Genomic DNA, 17,708 nt, shown 5'->3' on the forward strand with positions numbered 1-17,708 from the left:
TTTTGTGATTACCTTTTATGGCCTACCCTATACACACTCATGTTCCCATGATGAAGACAGTCAGGCTAATATTCTGGCTTTGGATATTTTTGCATGTTCTCTCCATGCATTCATGAGTTCCCTTCAGGGCCTCCAGCTTCCTGCCATAGTACTTTAATGTGCCCATTAGGTTACTTGGTTTCTGATATTCGCTTAAGCATTTTAATAGCCTGGCGCTCTATCCAGGACAATCCAGCCTCTCACCTGTCTCACCTGCGCAACAACACACCCAAATGACTGTGGGAATACCCTGACCCTGCAAGTATAAACAATGAAAGGATTTGGGGTTTTACATCAACAGCAAGCCATGTTCCTCTAAATTAATTGGAACAAACATGGGAAATATTAACTAGTATCAACTATGTTTACTGTATCAACTACTTATGAGTGATACAGTAAACGTCTACGGTTATTTTTAACGTTTACTGAAAACGTGACATTGTTTTGTAGCTTTCACTTTCACTATTGCTTTGTAAAAGGGTTTTTTATATATATATATATATACAAATGCATGTTGACCAAGAGTGGACGCTTAAAAAAAAAACCTTGAACCTTTCAAAAAAATTAACTTAAGATTTTTAACCGGTTTAATTAAAAAAAAAAATTATATTATGATATCATAGTTACACGAACGAGGTTATATTTAGTTGTTTAATAGTTCTTATATAAACTAAACCAGACTTTGATAACACTGGGGGTGGGGGGGAATTTCCGTCAGCTGATGAAAGCTTACCTCTAGAATGTTCTACGCATGCTCCGTGTGTACGCGTGTTTTGGGCTAGGCTAGCAGCGGTAGCAAGTGATTTTGCAAGTCATGGTGGGCCATTCAGTAAGGATAGCAGCTCAGCAGAACTTTTAGTGACTAGCGGATTAAATCACTGATCTGGTGTGTTAGTCGACATGTGGGCATGAAGACACGGTTACAAAATCTTCATGCGTAAGTATACAATTTAACGGTTTTAACGAATTATCACGTTGACCGATACATGGGCTTCATTGTTTCACGACACAACATAATGCAGCGACACATAATTACAATAGTATTTGTGTATCAGAAGCCGGGTGTAATTTGTTTTCAGTATCTATTCATTTTAAAATTAGTTTGCTGTAAACTAGCTTATAAGGCTAACAGTGTAGTTTTTGACTTCCCGTACCACTGTCGCGTCGTTCATTAAACCCCGCCTACGACGTATTCTTATTGGTCTGGACTCGCTGGAGTCATGTTACATCACAGTAGTTGAGGCCGTTGAATGGCTGAACTGTCATGTCACTCATATTTTCCCCACTTGTTGCTAGGGAGATTGTTTGACACTAGCTAGGGAGAAAGTAAATATTAGCAGAGGCACCTGCCACTTTCTGGCGAAAGAGAAATTGGAGTAAAGCAGCGAAAGGTTTTAAAACGGTTACTTTATGTAGCGTCAGAAGGAGGTTATAGACGTGTGTTAGCGGTGGCCGGTCGTGAATCAGTGGGTAGCCACCAGCTGGAAGGACAAAGATAGGCGCAGCTGTGCTGGAGGAGGAGGAGGAGGAGGGAGGGACCCGGCCGGCCACCCAGCGTCGCCGTTGGTGGGTGTCAGAGCAAGTCGAGCTAGCTATCTGGACTCCCTCGTTCACCTTCAGCAGCAGCCAGAAGAAGTAGTTGTCCTGTCAAGGGTGGGGTGATGCCTGAATATCTGTGTTCATCTTGTCTTCTCTGCCGAATGTCTTAAAATGAAGATCAACAGCGTGGTGCGATCCGACATCAGTCCTCCTGTTCTCTTAGGATGAAGTGGTTAGCAAGTCCTGCTCTTTCTTTCTTCTCCTATAATGTGTTTAATGCAAGTGTGGATAGGTAAGAAGTCTTAAGTGTTTGAAAGCTGAGTGATTGGAGTGTGTGGACTGATGCAACAAGGAATCAAAACGTTAACAAGTCTTATGTAGAGATCTACCATTTAGGCCTTAAAAAGTCTTTAATATGTCTAGATTTTTCAGCATATAGTTATGTCTTAAATTACTGTTCATGTTTTTTGCTCCTACATTGGTTTTGTTTTATGGTATTGAGAAATGCTTTAATTTCCTCAGATTGGAGTTTTCACAATAGAGAAATTTGAGTGTATTTTTACAGAGTACCACAATGCCTAAATATTGGCACGTTAGTTATTTTTGAAATTACCTTTTTCTTAAGCAAATCAGTTGATTTTTGGCGTAAATATTCCTCCTTAAAAATTTGTAGTCTAGATTTTCCATAATAAGAGTGACATTAAATTCATCTGGTAAATTTGTATGTTAATTCATCCATTACTACTTCCATATTCTTGTCCTTGCATTTTTTATTTCTTCGTCTTTAACTTGATTGCAGTAGATCTGGAATGCTATAATTGTTTTATGCTGTGACAAAACTACAAGGCTTTTAGTTTTAGTTTGAACAAACCACCAGCCACATTACATGACTTTAGTGTCTGTAACTCAACTAATGTCACTGGTTAGCGAAAGGAAATAAGTCTTCTAACGTATAGGCAAAAACACTTTTATATGAAGGACAAATCACTTTTTTTTTTAAGTGAATCCAGTATTTGTCACCAAGGAAGTAAGGATAGTGTGATATATATATATATACATATATATATATGTATTCTAATTTTACTAATGAAGACAAAAGGAATAAAATGTTAGGAGATGTGAATAGTATTCTAGATAGGATTCCTTAAGGTTATTATCCAAAATTCTTGAAAATTCAAATAGCAAATACAATTTTTGTTTGAGGGAGATGGCACAACCTGTTCAGTGATCACCAGGTAGGTGATTGAAGCACAAACAGCAGCTGCAGACATGTTGATAAGTGACATAAACTCTTTTAAAAAGTCCTAAATACATCTACGTTGTACATATTAGATTATAATTCATATTTATTTTTGTCTTGAATTGTTTGTTCGTTTATTGCTTCTCCTATCCACGTTATTAATGGAGAATTGCTTGAGTGGCCTTGATTTATTAATTTTGGGGTAGTTCTGACTGAAGAATTTTATGCTATGACTTAATCAAACCTCTCAGACATTCAACCTTCCCTCTGATACCGTTGAGTTTCTGCCTCAGAGACCTTTTTGTAATTTGAATGGGTGGTGAAATGAAAACCTTCTTCTTATGTTAACTAAAGTGGATATAATTTTTTTTAAGTTAACCTTTGTTTTTTTGTTTATTACGTAGGCCTCAAATTTAAATTACAAGTGTAATTGTAAAAATAAAATGTAATCTCTTCTATTTGGCAGGAATGGGGAGATGATAACACTTTGAAGAAACTCTTCTGAGAAGTGGAAACCTTATCTTGGAACCTGAACCCTTTTAAATTAACTCTCAGACGCTTTGCCTTCTTCAACCACTTTTATGTTCTTGTATCAGTTTTCATCCCTTAGTTTTAGCAGAGAGTTATTGATTACAAGAAGTCGCCCCCGTTTTTGTTTTACTTTTTTACTTTCATTTTTTTGTTCCTTTGTAAAGAAATGCTTTACCTGAAAAAGTACTTCACAGAGGGCCTGATTCAGTTCACCATCCTTCTGAGTCTCATTGGGGTGCGGGTGGACGTCGACACGTATCTAAGCAATCAGTTGCCCCCGTTAAGAGAGATCATCCTGGGGCCCAGCTCAGCCTACACACAGACCCAGTTCCACAACCTGCGCAACACGCTGGACGGCTATGGGATCCATCCAAAGAGTGTGGACCTGGACCAGTTCTTCACGACCCGGCGGCTGCTGAACGAGGTGCGCCAGCTGGATCGCCTCTCCGTGCCCAGTTCCGAGCTCAACACCTGGCTAGTGCATCGCGATTCTGAGACGGTGGTGTCCGCAGGCGGTCGGTCCAGCCCCGGCATAACCCTGGACAATGGGGCCGGCCTAGAGGACATTAACAACATTGACGCTACCCCGGCCATGAGGGGAGGAGGCGGAGCGCCTGAATCCACATACGACCTGAACGCAGCGGACAGCAGCCTGGGAGCCGTGGCCCCAGAGGGAAACCAGGAGCAGGGCAGCGGAGGCGGCAATGACGACCTCACCAAAGAGGTAGAACACCATGGTTACAGGTTTTAGAGTTAGACTCAAGAGGATGTCTTTTAATTTTTAATTTAACACTGGACATCAGTCAACATTCTGTAGCTCTCCCTTCTTCCTTCACACTCTGGAACCTTGATTTCCAAAATGTCTGGATTCTTGTTCATCATTTCCTACTTCATGTCTTCCTTCCACTACATTTTCCATTTATGTACTTGTAGCTAACTCTTCTTTGTGAATCGTGTCAGTGACAGTCTGCTGAACCATATTCAGTTCAACGCTCTTCCCTGTGATTTGGTCTGATATAATACACACATTTTTTGAGAAACACAATTCTGGGTTTTCATTCGTTGTGAGAGATAACCATTACATTTGGTAAATAAGCTATATTGAAAAAGATCATTTGGTATTGATGCTATATATTGATGAACTAAAATAAATATCCATTTTTATATTTTAGCTTTTGAGTTGTGCCTGTAAGTACAGGATGATAACAATTTTAAAAACTTAGAAAGTAGCTTGTTTGTTTATTTTTGTCAGTTTTGGTTTATAAAATGTTGCATCTTTTGTGATTAAAAAAAAAAAAAAACTAAAAATATAAAGTGATATGTAACATCAGTTTTTCTTCCACCTTCCCCATTTCCTGGCTGTTTTTATTTTTATCTATTTCAAGTCAAACCAGTTAAGTCGCATTCAGCTGCTGGTGGCGTTTGCATCCTTTAGCTTTCAGTCCAGTTAATTAAGCTTTAAATCTTTAAATTTACTGCTTTTTTAAATTTATTTACTTGTCTCACTTGTACACACTGTGCTTCATTGTTTTTGTTCCCCATTGAAACACAGTGATACAGTAAAACATTCATGTTTTAGTGTAGCTGAAGATTTCTGTTTATTCTTTACAGGATCACAAGAATCACCACCGTGTCAAAGTGTTTATATCATGGTTGAACCATCTGATTTGTGTTACATGACCTGCCCTTTAAAGAACTCTTCAGCACTGAAAAACACATTTTATGTGAAAAAATAAAATGCAAAAGTAGGTCATTTACAGCTTGATCTAATAATGAAAATAGTGGCACAACCAAAATCTGTTCAAATCCTCTGATCATAGTTTCACTGGTGTGCAGAACAGTTTTTAGAGTTTTCTTTGTTTCTGTTTTAGGACATTGACTTGATTGACATCCTATGGCGACAGGACATCGACCTTGGAGCAGGAAGAGAAGTGTTCAGCTACAGCAACCGTCAGAAGGACACAGAGGAGGAGAAGCCCAACCCACAGGACAGCAAAGATGTCAATGATGAACAAGAGAGCTGGAGAAATGGGATAAACTTACAGGGGTCCCAGCCGGTGGATGGAGAGACTGGAGAGAGCATTCCTGAGCAGGTAAGTTAAGACACAATAACAAAAAAAGAGTAAAGCATTGACGGACAGGATATTTATTTGTTGGTTGAGTGCGAGTTTTTAGTAAATGTGGAACCATTTTTAAAGAGGTTCTTGCAAAATTAGTTGTTTTCTTTTTTTCAATCTTTGGTGACTGACAATTGCCGTTCATTTCTGAATATTTGGTGGAGTTCTGTATCAGATACTGCAGAAATTTTTGTACTCCTAGTCATATTTTGTCACGTCTACTGTGATTCTAAACTTGCTCTCTGGTTGTGAAAAACCGATCTGGATTTGGACCAAAGTTATTGTTTGTGGTGTCAAGCATCTTAAAAGTGACACGCCCCCACAGATCAGCGTATCAAAAATTTTGAAACTAAATGTATAACAGGATTTATTTTGAATAATTTGTAATTTACTTCTTTTCTTTCCAAAAGGGGGCAGTTATGAGAGGGACGTTTTTTTAAACCTAAGGGTGCAGAAGCACTAACGTAGCACACCTGTCTGTGTTTTATTGTTGTTAGCTGCCAGTTCTTGGCTCACAGACTTCACTGTCACTACAGGAGTGCTTGAGGCTGTTGGAGGCCACGTTTCCTTTTGGAGAAGAAGCTGAGGTAACGATGTAACGTCTGCAGCTGATTTGAAGTTCTGTGACGCACTCCCTGTAACGTCAAATGTATATTTTTCTATTATTGTCCACCCACGCTTTGATTAGTTTCCTGTCCCGGTCGGTAACCAGGAAGTATCCATTTCCAATGAAGAAGTTCCCTCCACCTCCCAGGGCCTCACTCTGGCTCCACAGATGCCCACAGCAGAGCCGCAGTTAGACCTGGAGCAGCAATGGCAGGACATCATGGCCATCATGGAGCTGCAGGTAGGCTGTGTTTGGCTGCTTTTAGGACCCATGAGATTTAGTGTCTCTGATTAAAAATCAATGCTGTAATGACGGGTTAAAAAGGGTCTTGCTTATTATTACTAGAAATAAAAAAAATACACTACACATTTTGCCTATACATTGGGTTGTATAAATTATACTTGAGACATTTTTAAAACAATATATACATGTATATTTTACTTTCTAACTTTGTCATTGTCACAATGTTGGTGAGAAATATTTCTCATTTCTTAAACACGTTCTGCATTTATCTTGAGTTGAACCACAAACACCCAACAGCTTTAACTCAAAAATTTCAGTCATTTGTTAAAAATTTATTAGTTAGCTGATAAAATCAAAAATGTACGGTGAATTTATTTTAAAGTTTTTACTTAAACAAAATTGGCCCTCTAAGTGCCTTCAACTGTATTACTTGGTTCCAATTGGCCAAAAATTTGGATGTACACTTTTCTGTTGTTTGTGTCTGAAGGCGATGGACGTCAACAACAGCGCCTCCAACAGCGGGAACGCCAGCAACGACACGGCGGAACCGACAGCTGCCGGGACCTTCGGACTCTCTGAGAATCCCACACCCATCAACCAGGACGTCAGCCTCCACCAGGCCTCCCTGCCCAGCTGCAGCCAGGACTTCCCGCAGATCTTCCGCCCCCAGCTGGACTCGGTCAGCGTCACGCCTCGGACCAGCATGCTCAGGCTCTCCTCCGGCAACTCCACCAACATCAACTCTACGTTCGGAGCAACCAACCTGACGGGGGTCTTCCTGCCGCCCATCAACAGCTCCAGCAACAACGTCACTTCCACGCCGAACCTGCCGGACCCCTTCACCACCCTCCTGGAGGAGTCCATGCTGGATGAAATCAGCCTGCTGGACCTGGCCATGGAGGAGGGCTTCAGCCAGGCTCAGGCGTCTCAGCTGGAGGAAGAGCTCGACTCGGACTCCGGCCTCTCACTGGACTCCAGCCGCAGCCCGGCCTCGCCGAGCAGCTCGGAGACCTCCTGCTCTTCCGCGGCTTCTTCTTCCTCCACCTCCGCCAACTTCTCCGAGGAGGGCGCCGTGGGATACAGCACCGACTCCGAGGCGGCCGCCGTGGAGACGGAGGAGGGCGCGGTGGGCGGCTACCAGCCAGAGTACAGCAAGCTTTGCCGCATGAGCTTCCAGGACCTCTCCCAGTTCAACGGCCTCCCTCAGCTGGACGGCATCAGCCACAATCACACCTACAACGTGCCGCTCTCCTCCAGCTTCCCAGAGCACCCGGACCTCCTCCTGTCGGCCGGGAAAAAAACAAGTCGCGACAAAAAGCTGCAGGCCTCTCAGGACCTGCTCGACAAGCACGCGAGTCGCGACGAGCGCCGCGCCCGCGCCATGAAGATCCCCTTCTCCAACGAGAAGATCGTCAACCTCCCCGTGGAGGAGTTCAACGAGCTGCTGGCCAAGCACCACCTGAGCGAGGCCCAGCTCGCCCTCATTCGCGACATCCGTCGGCGCGGCAAGAACAAGATGGCCGCCCAGAACTGCCGCAAGCGCAAGCTGGAGACAATCATCAACCTGGAGCAGGGCGTGCAGGACCTGCGGCGCGACAAGGCCCGCCTGCTGAAGGAGAAAATGGAGTTCATCCGCTCCATCCGGCAGCTGAAGCAGAAGATGCAGAGCCTGTGCCAGGAGGTTTTCAGTCAGCTGCGGGACGAGGAGGGCCGGCCCTTTCCCCCCAGCGAGTACTGCCTGCAGTACGGCGCCGACGGCAGCGTGCTGATCGCGCCCCGCAGCGGGGCGGCCGCCACGCAGCAGCAGAGCAGAAAACCTGAGAAAAAACAGAAAGACAAAAAAAAGTGAGCGCAGAGAGACTGCTGGTTATTCTATCACTTTGCTAAATCAGTCAGATTTGTGCAGATGCAAGAGAGATGCCTTTTTTTTCCTTTAAGAAGATTCTGTTGAAGAGAAACGGCATTTACTCCTCCTCCCTGGGTTAGTTTCTCCTCTTTCATTCTCTTCCTGCGTTTTTTCCTAGAAACAACTCTGAAGCGGAATAGCTCTTGGCTCGAGAACCGGTGTTTCATTATTTAGACCAGAAAAAGGGAGGGACTTGAAGGACAAAAACTGAGCTACTAGAAGAAGAAATAGCTGCTCTTGTTCCTTTTGCACCAAACCACTAGGGATGGAGGCGTGTCGGGTGGAAGAATGGACCGATGTCGGAGGGCTAAGCTAACATGCATGGTTGGAATACCTGTGGATTAAAGGGTTCAACGGACTATCAGCTCACATCCCACCCTGGAGACTTTTAGGAATTGCTTTTAAGTTGTAGATCTTAAGGCAAAGATCAGCACCTGAAGTTGTGAGACAAGAAACCAAAGGCTAAAGGAAGTACATTGTTTTTGAATGCCATTAACACCTATACTAACCAAAGGTTGTAGGTCGCACCTGATCACCTGATCCGTACAAGTCCAAAATGCTCAGACGCTGCATTCTTACTCTGTAGGCGTGTACCGCAAAGTCTAGTTTTTGAGTCAATTTCTGGGTGGCACCTAAACGTGGAAGGCCCTTAAAACGCCGGGTTTGACTTGTGGAAGTCAGATGATTGGATGAGAAGTCCGAGGCTGAGAGTTGGAGAGCCGGCCACGAAGTCCTGCAGGAGGAGCCGAGAGATATTTCTGGGACAAGGCGCACCGCGTTGCAAAATGTATCAAGTTCCTTATGAATTATACATAGCACTGTAATTTGTCTTTTAAAAGGCTTGGCTTGGTATGCATTTTGCCGTTTCTGTCGCTCTTCCCTCACTGCAGGTTTAAATACAGGGGCTGCATTTAGGAAGGTTCTTATTAACTGTTGATAATGTGTAGAATAAGCAGGGTTATAGGTCAGGCTCCCTCCCCCCTACTGTCTGTGTTGATGAAACCTTTCACATCAAGCTGCAATAGGTCTGGAGATCCAGAGTGTACTGTACCATTTCATCCTACTTCGGCTGTCACAGATTACATTTATAGAATTTAAAAGGACATTTACTTCAGTACCGGTAATTAAATTTCAATCATATATTATATAGATTTTCCACATACATAGTGAGATATTTCAACTATTTATTTCTACTAACTGTTAGTTTTGATGATTATGATTTACAACAAATGAAAGCAAAAATTCTGAACCTTAAATAATTTGAATATTTTATAACAATTACATTTTGCAATTCAGAAGTCTTATGTTGGGATCTGGTTATGGACAACACAGTCATTGGTTACATTGTGTTGACACCCTGAGCAAGGAACAGTGCAGTATGCGAGCATATAAATGGAAGGTTCAGTGGAAGGAAAAACTGAAATTGAAAATGGTGCACAATATACAGAGGTAACGCCGCACAAGGCTGAAGTCAACAGTGAGAGAGCCACCACACACACACACACACACACATATCTAGGACTGACCCAGAAGCCATGTCACAAGTGTTTTCATTAGGCTCAGGAGAAATGCTCAAATTGAGTCAAATAATTTGGAGAAACTGAACATGAAGGTTTTCATTAGCTGTAAGGTGTAATCGTCTAAATTCACAGAAGTAAACAGTTGAAATAAATCACTGAAGTGATTTCAACGTTTTGACTTGAATTACTGATGAACATTTTCATATTATTTGACTGGTCACCGTTACTTTTTATTATTTTTTTCCCCTGGATGTCCCATTTCAAGCATTAAAACAAAGCAGGCTCAGTTGGCATCGTTTGCTGTGCCCCATTTATTTTAACTTATTTGCAGATTTTCCACATCCGAAATGCACTTGAAGCAAATATTTAACTGCTGTGAAGCCTGGTAGTTGGCTTTAGTCCTACAGATCCTGCGTTTTGAGTGTTTTTGAGGAGAGCGAGTCCCGTTGTGAGGTAAAAGATAAGTGTGAGCGGTGACGGTGTGTGTTGAGGCCACTTACAATTTTTTAATGCCTTCATTTAAAACTCCTGATCTTCACTTTAAAGGATTTTGAGAACATGGAGGGAGGGAATGTTCTCAAAGTAGAAGTGCTATTACTCGTCTGTTTGAATGAAGTCTGTCGGTGCGCGTGTTGTGTGAAAATAGAAAAAAAAAAGGGGGGGCCTATTGCTGCAGCTAGCAGTTAGGTGAAAATATTTACAAGAGGGTAAGCAAAACTCGCAACACTGAGATGATGTCCGAAAAAAAAGAAATGTTCAAAAGGAGAAATGTCTTTCATTAAATGTGATATTAAGGCATGAATCTCTGGTTAACATTCACTCTAATGTAACCCAGTGCAGCACCAACTATTAAGTACTGCTACTACTTGGTGCACTTTTTTTTTTTTTGTCTGTCTTGTTCTGTAAATATTTTCATGTTTGTTTTTCTGTAGTTTGTCTAATGTCTCCATAACGGTCGCACTCTCTGCTTTGAGTCTGGATTGTAGTTCCCAGTTTCCGGATGTTTGCTGGCAATCAAGAATTGTTTTTATTGATTAATAAAGTGTTTTTATTTTCACCTGTGACTCATGTACTGATCATGCTTGACTGAAAGATGCTTTTCATATCAGCCGATGACAATTTTGTTCTGTGGAGGCTCCACAATTTAAATATGAATTATTACTGAGAGTCCTAATTTAAGATTTTGAAGGGGAAAGGATGTATAGATAATTGGATACACCATATGCCCGAAATTGCCAACTCAGTGGACACGCATGAGGGCGATGCGTGCAGAGAGCTTGTGCAAGAGGGGGACCTGCTGGGCGAGGAACTTTATTTTCAACTATATGTTTGAACATCAATTTTCCTTTAAGCATTTGACGCATTTAAATAATTAGCAATAATTTCATACTAAATGCCTTTCTATTCACTTTCACATAAATATATTCTGCTTATGACTTATTAACGCTCTCTGGCACTTTAGGAATTGGATCTCACCCCGCAAACGTTGAAGTGACTGGAAACAGTCTTGTAACAAAAATTGGTTTTATTTTCCAAAAGTGACAAGTAAAACAAAGACACTAGAAAGATTACAATAAACAAATTATTCACAGAATGATTTGTAAGCTTACACCAAACAAGTTTGGGCAAAGCAGTTAAAGGTGTGTTTCGACCGCAACCCAGAACAGCCCCCGAAATATTTTCTAGAAAGTTTTATGCCACCCTGCCCGCTGTGGGGTGTAAATTACATTGCTAATGCAGAGGGTCACTGCTCTGCTGCACAGGTTTTTATAAAATAATAAAACTGGAAGTTGCAGTACAACAAATAATAATCCTGCATTGTCTGATTTGTTCAACTCCCACTTGTACAAAGAAATTTCAAATGCTGGCAACAGAGTATTGAAACACTGAAATTAGACAAATACAGCTCTAATCTGAGACCGTTTTATCGTTTTTATCGTTTAAAAACAACTCATGAAGCAGTTCATAGCAATAACCGTATAACCAATTAATTTAACAGAATTTGGTTTGCTCTTCCGAGTGGTTACGCGCTGAAAGACAACTAAAATTAGTTTAATGTCACAAGTAGAACACCAATTAGTTAGTTTAATGTCAAAACATAACTAAGGATTTTTAATAATCAAGGCCTTCACTGTATCCTATTGGATTCTTTCAAATTCAAAATCATTGACAGAGGACTGTTTTTTTTTTTAAGTAATTATTAAAAACACAAACATTACAAGTTTAAATCCATAACAAAAGGGCTTTGAAGTGTCTGTTTACTCTGTCTTTAGACCACACTTCATTAATGTCATTCAAATAATATTTTCACTAGGGTTAGCTGTTTTCATTAATGTTTTTGAATGTAAGCATTGTAAAACTGACATTCTCTATGAGTGACTGGGTTTGAATTTTGTTTTCACAAATATTCTACTCACCACTGTTGAACAATTTCATGCAAACATCAGCCGTTAAGAGATTTGAAGTGGGAGGTGGCTGAATGCTGGAAATATTCAACAAAAAAGAAATGCTAAGCATCTTCCCATCACATAGCCACACCCGGATGGCTCAGATTAGTACGTAGCTGTACCTATTGACTCCCATGTGTTTTATGTGGTACATTTCTACTTGTTTATACTTATATGGGCCCCAGCTGTTACAAAGAAAAGAATTAGGGTACCCCAGAAAACTACCCAGGTTCCTGCAGTCAATACACACCTTTAAATGACCCCAAAAATCCTAAAAAAAAATTTAAAAACTCAGATTGTAAACAAGTAGAACACCAAATAAGGTCACATCACTAATCACGTTACTATATTATTCTTTTTTTTTTAGTAAGACTGAAATCCAAAATGAGGAAAACCTATCTGCCTGGTTTGGCTTTTTTCTTCCCAAAACCTTTTAAAAAATTTAACAGATTATACTCAATATTGTAACCGATATGCACCTAAAAAAAAAAAAGGAATTCAGGCAAATTTGCATTTGTTTACATAGTGAAAAACAAACCAGTAATCAAACCCACAGTGGTTGTCTTAGAAACTGGGAAAAGAAAAACACTCCAACATCAACTGCTGTCGGTTTTGAACGATATCTTTCAAATACTGGTGATCAATTACAATGAAAATGTCCACCTCAGCACTGAATGTAGCGCTCCGTAAGCATACACAGGGAAAAGAAAGCATGATACACAGAGCGGAAACGATATCCAAAGCAAAAACGACTGGAATGTTGGCTGAAAATTAACTGCTGCGTTGCTTTCTTGCCTTTGCTCTGGCTTTTCAGGCAAATCTGAAGCATATATATTTAGATTACATCCACATAAAAAGGAGAATCAGATGAGTGAAACTACACCAAAACGACAAATGAGTCCACAAGGTCTTGCTGGTCTTTTTTTTCTCTCCCTCTCTCAAAAGCACACTGGAGTTCAAAAGGTTCTTCCTCTTCCCCAGCCCTGCTACTTCGTCTGCCTTAGTTCTTGTCGTCTTTTTTCTCGTCCTCTGAGGGATACGAGTGCCAGGTGAGCCTCTCTTCGTAGAAGGAGATCACCACCTGAGGACACTTCACGTTGGCCTCTTTTGCTGGCACCAGGTCGGCTTCGTCCGAGTGTTTCCTGTAAAACCCACAGACTGAATCAACTGATGTCACAAAGACAAAAAGGTTTTTACAGTGTGATTAAAAGCATTTTCCCCAGCGAGGACATTTCTGATGTCTTTTTGATTCTTTTTTTTTTTTTTTCAAATGCGTTTGGGATATTTAGCAGGACGGTGACCTGAAGCACACCAGTAAATCCACCTCCAAGTTTTGGAGCCGTCTAAGTTGATTTGCTGCCGACCTTAAGCAGTCCCTCCAATGGTGCGAAAAAAGAGTAAAGGATGAAAATTCCTCCACGGCAACCTAAAAGGCTCACTGCCACTTAGCATAAACACTACTGCCATGGTTACGGGAAGCAAATACTTTTTTTTTTTTTTTTTTTTTACAAAGGGTCGGGTTGGTTACCTTTGCCTTTAATAATTGAAATCCTTTGAGAACAGTTTTTCCTTGTGTTTGCTCAAGTTATCTTTGTTCGATATTCAAATTTGACGATCCAAACACTCCAAAAAAAAAAGAAGAAGAGCAAAACCAAAAGAAATCTGTCAGGGGTGTAAATACGTTCTTATAACAATGTCAGTTTTCGTCTAAAATGTCTCAGTTTGGTTCGACAAACCATTTCATAAGGAACATGAGTTCTCCTGTAGAGTCTGTGGCACCGATGATCCTTTCTGGCTCCAGACCTCGAGCGAAGCCTCTCAACTTCTCATTCTGCCGGTCGAACAGAATAAATTCAGTCCATGAACATCGCTACAGTTCAATACCAAAACGACTTTTTTTTAGAAAAACTTAAAACTACTTCAAATACTTTTTATCGAATTTGTTTTGGTTACTGTAAAAGTGTTTTAAGTTTTTGCTAAAAAAAGAATTGTGGATTCTTGCGAAAATAAAACATGTTATTCATGTGTTTCCGTAAATGTTCCCTTTATACACACACACACACACACCCACACACTCATAAACGACATTTTCTATCATCTGATTAGATCTACTGTAAGGAAATGTGGCTTATCCTTATGGTGCTTTGACCAGGGTTAACACTTTGCCAAATCTTGAACAAGTCATTTGGCTCAAATGGTGATCAGAATAAACACAAATGAAGCAGAATATAAAACCTTTAGAAGACGTTTTTATAGAAAATTATGTGATTGATTTAAATTATACATAAAAATTAAGCATTTTTAAGAGTTCTAAATAGAAACTGAAAATTTGACTTCAGACTACTCATTTCCTAAAAAAACCAGACACTTTTTATGTAATACATTTTTCTCTGTTTGGCCTCTATTTATATGCACTAATAGGCATCAAACATCTTTTAGACTTTTTTTATTCATTAAAGCCAATATAGTATTAATACTGCTAAATCAAAATAGAACAGGACAGTTAACAACTCACGTCATCCTTTTTCTTCTTTGATTTGCTTTCATCTCCGTCTGCCTCTCCAGGCGCTTTTCTCTTTCCCTCGTTTGCCGATTTCTGTTTCTGCAGATATTCTGCTATCAGATCCGGACAGTCCAGGTTTTCTTCTGGCTCCCAAGTGTTATCCTCACTGCCGAATTAAGGACATGAGCAGGAATACAGTTGTCAGCTTTGAGAACTATATATATATATATATTGTTTTGTGCTTGATCTTTCAAATTACTTAAAACATTTCTTACATCCTTTTTTTTTTTACATTCCCATGTTTTACATAAACGCCGTATCTGCCTGAGCTTCAGATTAACGACTAAACATGACAACCAAACAACATGATTGCTTATTTATTTAAAAACGCAAAACTGCTTCTTTTTTTTTTGGCTTGAATGTTATTCCAAGAAAGCTGTTGTAGTGTTGGTTCAGAACCGGTTCTGGTTCTAAGAAAGAAAGAAAAAAAAAAACAAACACCCCAGCTTGGAGCCGGTTTGTTTCTAAACATTTAAAGAGCCGTGACACAGAAACGTCATTCCATCACCACAAACAAGAGTCTCTTCCAGTCAATCTTCAATCAATCTTCTTCCTCATTGTAAATTTAGTCTCAATTTTATTCTCACTGCACCTTGAGGCTCCAAACATCAAAACATGCATATATTAGAAAACTTTTTATTTTAATTCAATATGTTATTGAAACCTGACCAAGGTTGAAATGTCATAACACGCTCACATGCACGGGATATCGAATAGAAAATTCACTCATATTTTTTAACATACTGTAATCACCAAATATTATAATGCTTTTTCCATGAGTGCCTACGAAATTTAAGCCTCAGCTCGCCCCCCACATGTTTGTTGCTTTACATCTAAATCTTAGACAAAACGCTCATTCGTACTTACTTAGAGAACCCTTTCCACTTGAGAAGGTACTCCACCTTCCCTTTCACCACCCGCCGATTCAGGACTTTTTCCACCACGTACTCTTCCTCCTCCTCTTCTTCCTCTACCACTTCATCCGCCTTCTTCTCCTTCTCAGGTGTTGTTATTGTAGCCTCTGCCAGATCATGAACAGAGTTGTTGGAAACACAGCATATATATATATATTTTTTTCTTGCTCAAAACTGAAACATTGCTAAGGCCTAAAGGTGTTGAGATGAAAGTTAAGATAGTCGCTTTTTTATTTTTTTTAATCAGGGACATGTAGCTGCTGAGGCACAGAAATGTCAAAGAACGCATCGTTTTTACAATTATTCTCCAACAGTAATCAAATGCAGAAGTTCATATGAGGACGAAATGATATATAAAACCTTCTGTAACGGTGGCGCCATCGCTAGAAGGCTCTGGAGTCTGGCTCATGCTCATCAGGTAGACCTGGGGACTGACAGGTGCCTGGTCAAACACAGAGGACAGAAAAAAAAAAATAATAATAATAACTTTACGGGGTGTTCATTTTCTCAAGATTCTCTTTTATTTCCCAGAATTCTCACTTTATTTCTCAGAGTTATTACTTAAAATTCTCACTTTGATCATTATTCCAGTGCAGATGAGAACCTGGGAGCAACCAGCTCGTGGAATAAGAGAGCCGATTTGAGGACCATATCAGATTTACGTGTCAAATCAAAGTCAGATATACTTCTTTTTTTTTTTTTTTTTTAATTAGTGGCCCTAATATTCTTCCATATGCATGCATGCGTTTTCCATGTTAATAAAAAGTAGCTAATGTGGTCTGGCTTCGGCAGAGCTGGCTGCCTCTCACTGACTTCCACCCTCAGCAACGGGAGGTGTGCAACACCTGGTGGCGACAGGAGCCGAGGTGCTCCGCTACAAAGCCTACTGGAGCATGTATGAGAACACACTGAGCATGCAACCATTGTTATTTATGGATAACAACGAGAAATTCCTCTTCTGGTTCGGTTTTCAGGTGGATTTCCCCCTCATCCCCTCACTTTAAGGAGCAGAGGGAGGAATCCTCGCTGAACAAAAAGCCAAGAGACCCCCCTCTACCTCCCCGCCCCCTTTCCCCTGTTGTCTCCTCCATGTTGCTTTTCGCGGCAGCCGCTAAATGAAGCATTCCTATCGATGGCTGCTAGCTGTAAAGAGTACTTTTACCTAAATAAGGCGCCACGCAGCGGCTGATAACTTGTTTTCAAGCAGACGTGTCGGGTAATGACCAACTCGCACATGCAACCCGAACAGGCGGCTCGGTGACGCTGAAAAAGCCCAGGCTGAGGTGCACAATCAAATGAAGCAACAAAAGGAAGAGAACTCACCGATTAGCTTTAATTTAAGCGGCGATTTATAAGTCCCGCAACTTGACTGCAGCTGCGTTACAATAATACAGAACAATCACTGCTGCCTGTATTGATTTGTTGTGGAAATGCCGAGCCAGCCGCTAGCTTGACCACAACAGAGCGCGCTGCCGTTTCCGCCCCTCCGTCTGGAATGGAAAAAAAAATAAAAAAAAAAATGGTTTTGTTCAGAGCGAGGCGCGAGCCGAGGTTCGCCGACTGTTAACGCACGCAGATTTACCCGCCCGCTGAGCTGGCGCCGCCTCCGTCACATCCAGATGTTCTGTAGATCTGTCACCTTCGGCGGACCCAATGAACACGGCGGCCTTTAGCTGGACGATCCGCATGGTTGATAGCAGTAAAGAAAAGAACCAAAAATGTAAAAAAAATATATTCTAAAAATAAATAAATAAAATGAAAATTTTGAACATACCGGTTATTATTTGGCTTTATTGTTACTTATTCTTACTTATGGTGCATTCTCTGTACAGAGGAGTTGGAATTTCCAAGTTCCAAGAGGGTAAAAATAACAACAGGAACTTCTGTAAAAGTCAGAATTCAGTTTAATGTAGATTTCTTACCAACTACGACTATCAAGGTTCAACATGATGCTGGCCGTGCATATGAAACAGTACAGAGGATTGATATTTTTGCACCTCAAAAGAAGTTGGCGTTTCCAATAATTATTCTTTCAAGCTTTT

At 40.7% G+C, this 17,708-nt stretch overlaps 2 protein-coding genes across 5 annotated transcripts; one reads left to right on the top strand and one right to left on the bottom strand.

The window, feature by feature from the left end:
• The first annotated feature begins 793 nt into the window (after nt 1-793).
• On the top strand, nt 794-10,806 carry nfe2l1b (nfe2 like bZIP transcription factor 1b). Of its 4 annotated transcripts, none has more exons than XM_028029810.1 (6): nt 794-976; nt 3,285-4,073; nt 5,221-5,442; nt 5,964-6,053; nt 6,155-6,313; nt 6,804-10,806. In XM_028029810.1, the coding sequence occupies exons 2-6, from the start codon at nt 3,516-3,518 to the stop codon at nt 8,163-8,165; spliced, it is 2,391 nt and encodes a 796-aa protein (XP_027885611.1). In that variant the 5' UTR covers nt 794-976; nt 3,285-3,515; the 3' UTR covers nt 8,166-10,806. The 4 variants fall into 4 exon arrangements, with proteins under 4 accessions (XP_027885611.1, XP_027885615.1, XP_027885612.1 ...); XM_028029814.1 differs by having other exon boundaries at nt 6,003-6,053; XM_028029811.1 differs by lacking the exon at nt 794-976 and adding an exon at nt 1,019-1,870.
• A 443-nt stretch (nt 10,807-11,249) lies between these two features.
• On the bottom strand, nt 11,250-17,267 carry cbx1b (chromobox homolog 1b (HP1 beta homolog Drosophila)). The gene is made up of 7 exons (XM_028029820.1): nt 17,249-17,267; nt 16,990-17,156; nt 16,027-16,108; nt 15,620-15,773; nt 14,705-14,858; nt 13,926-14,020; nt 11,250-13,331 (listed from the first exon to the last, which is right to left on the bottom strand). Exons 3-7 carry the CDS (start codon nt 16,079-16,081, stop codon nt 13,190-13,192), a joined length of 600 nt encoding a protein of 199 aa, XP_027885621.1. The 5' UTR covers nt 16,082-16,108; nt 16,990-17,156; nt 17,249-17,267; the 3' UTR covers nt 11,250-13,189.
• Nucleotides 17,268-17,708: the final 441 nt, after the last annotated feature.

The sequence above is a fragment of the Xiphophorus couchianus genome, chromosome 10, assembly GCF_001444195.1.
Source record: "Xiphophorus couchianus chromosome 10, X_couchianus-1.0, whole genome shotgun sequence".
NCBI classification, from domain to species: domain Eukaryota; kingdom Metazoa; phylum Chordata; class Actinopteri; order Cyprinodontiformes; family Poeciliidae; genus Xiphophorus; species Xiphophorus couchianus.

What these genes read in the sequence shown, in the direction of transcription:
- nfe2l1b (XM_028029810.1), top strand. Translation starts at nt 3,516, where the DNA reads ATGCTTTACCTGAAAAAGTACTTCACAGAGGGCCTGATTCAGTTCACC. An exon ending in CTTTTGGAGAAGAAGCTGAG is followed by an intron (nt 6,054 to 6,154) that starts GTAACGATGTAA and finishes CGCTTTGATTAG; the next exon opens with TTTCCTGTCCCGGTCGGTAA. An exon ending in TGGCCATCATGGAGCTGCAG is followed by an intron (nt 6,314 to 6,803) that starts GTAGGCTGTGTT and finishes TTGTGTCTGAAG; the next exon opens with GCGATGGACGTCAACAACAG.
- cbx1b (XM_028029820.1), bottom strand. Translation starts at nt 16,081, where the DNA reads ATGAGCATGAGCCAGACTCCAGAGCCTTCTAGCGATGGCGCCACCGTT. An exon ending in AAGTGGAAAGGGTTCTCTAA is followed by an intron (nt 14,859 to 15,619) that starts GTAAGTACGAAT and finishes TTAATTCGGCAG; the next exon opens with TGAGGATAACACTTGGGAGC. An exon ending in CAAAGAAGAAAAAGGATGAC is followed by an intron (nt 14,021 to 14,704) that starts GTGAGTTGTTAA and finishes TTCGACCGGCAG; the next exon opens with AATGAGAAGTTGAGAGGCTT.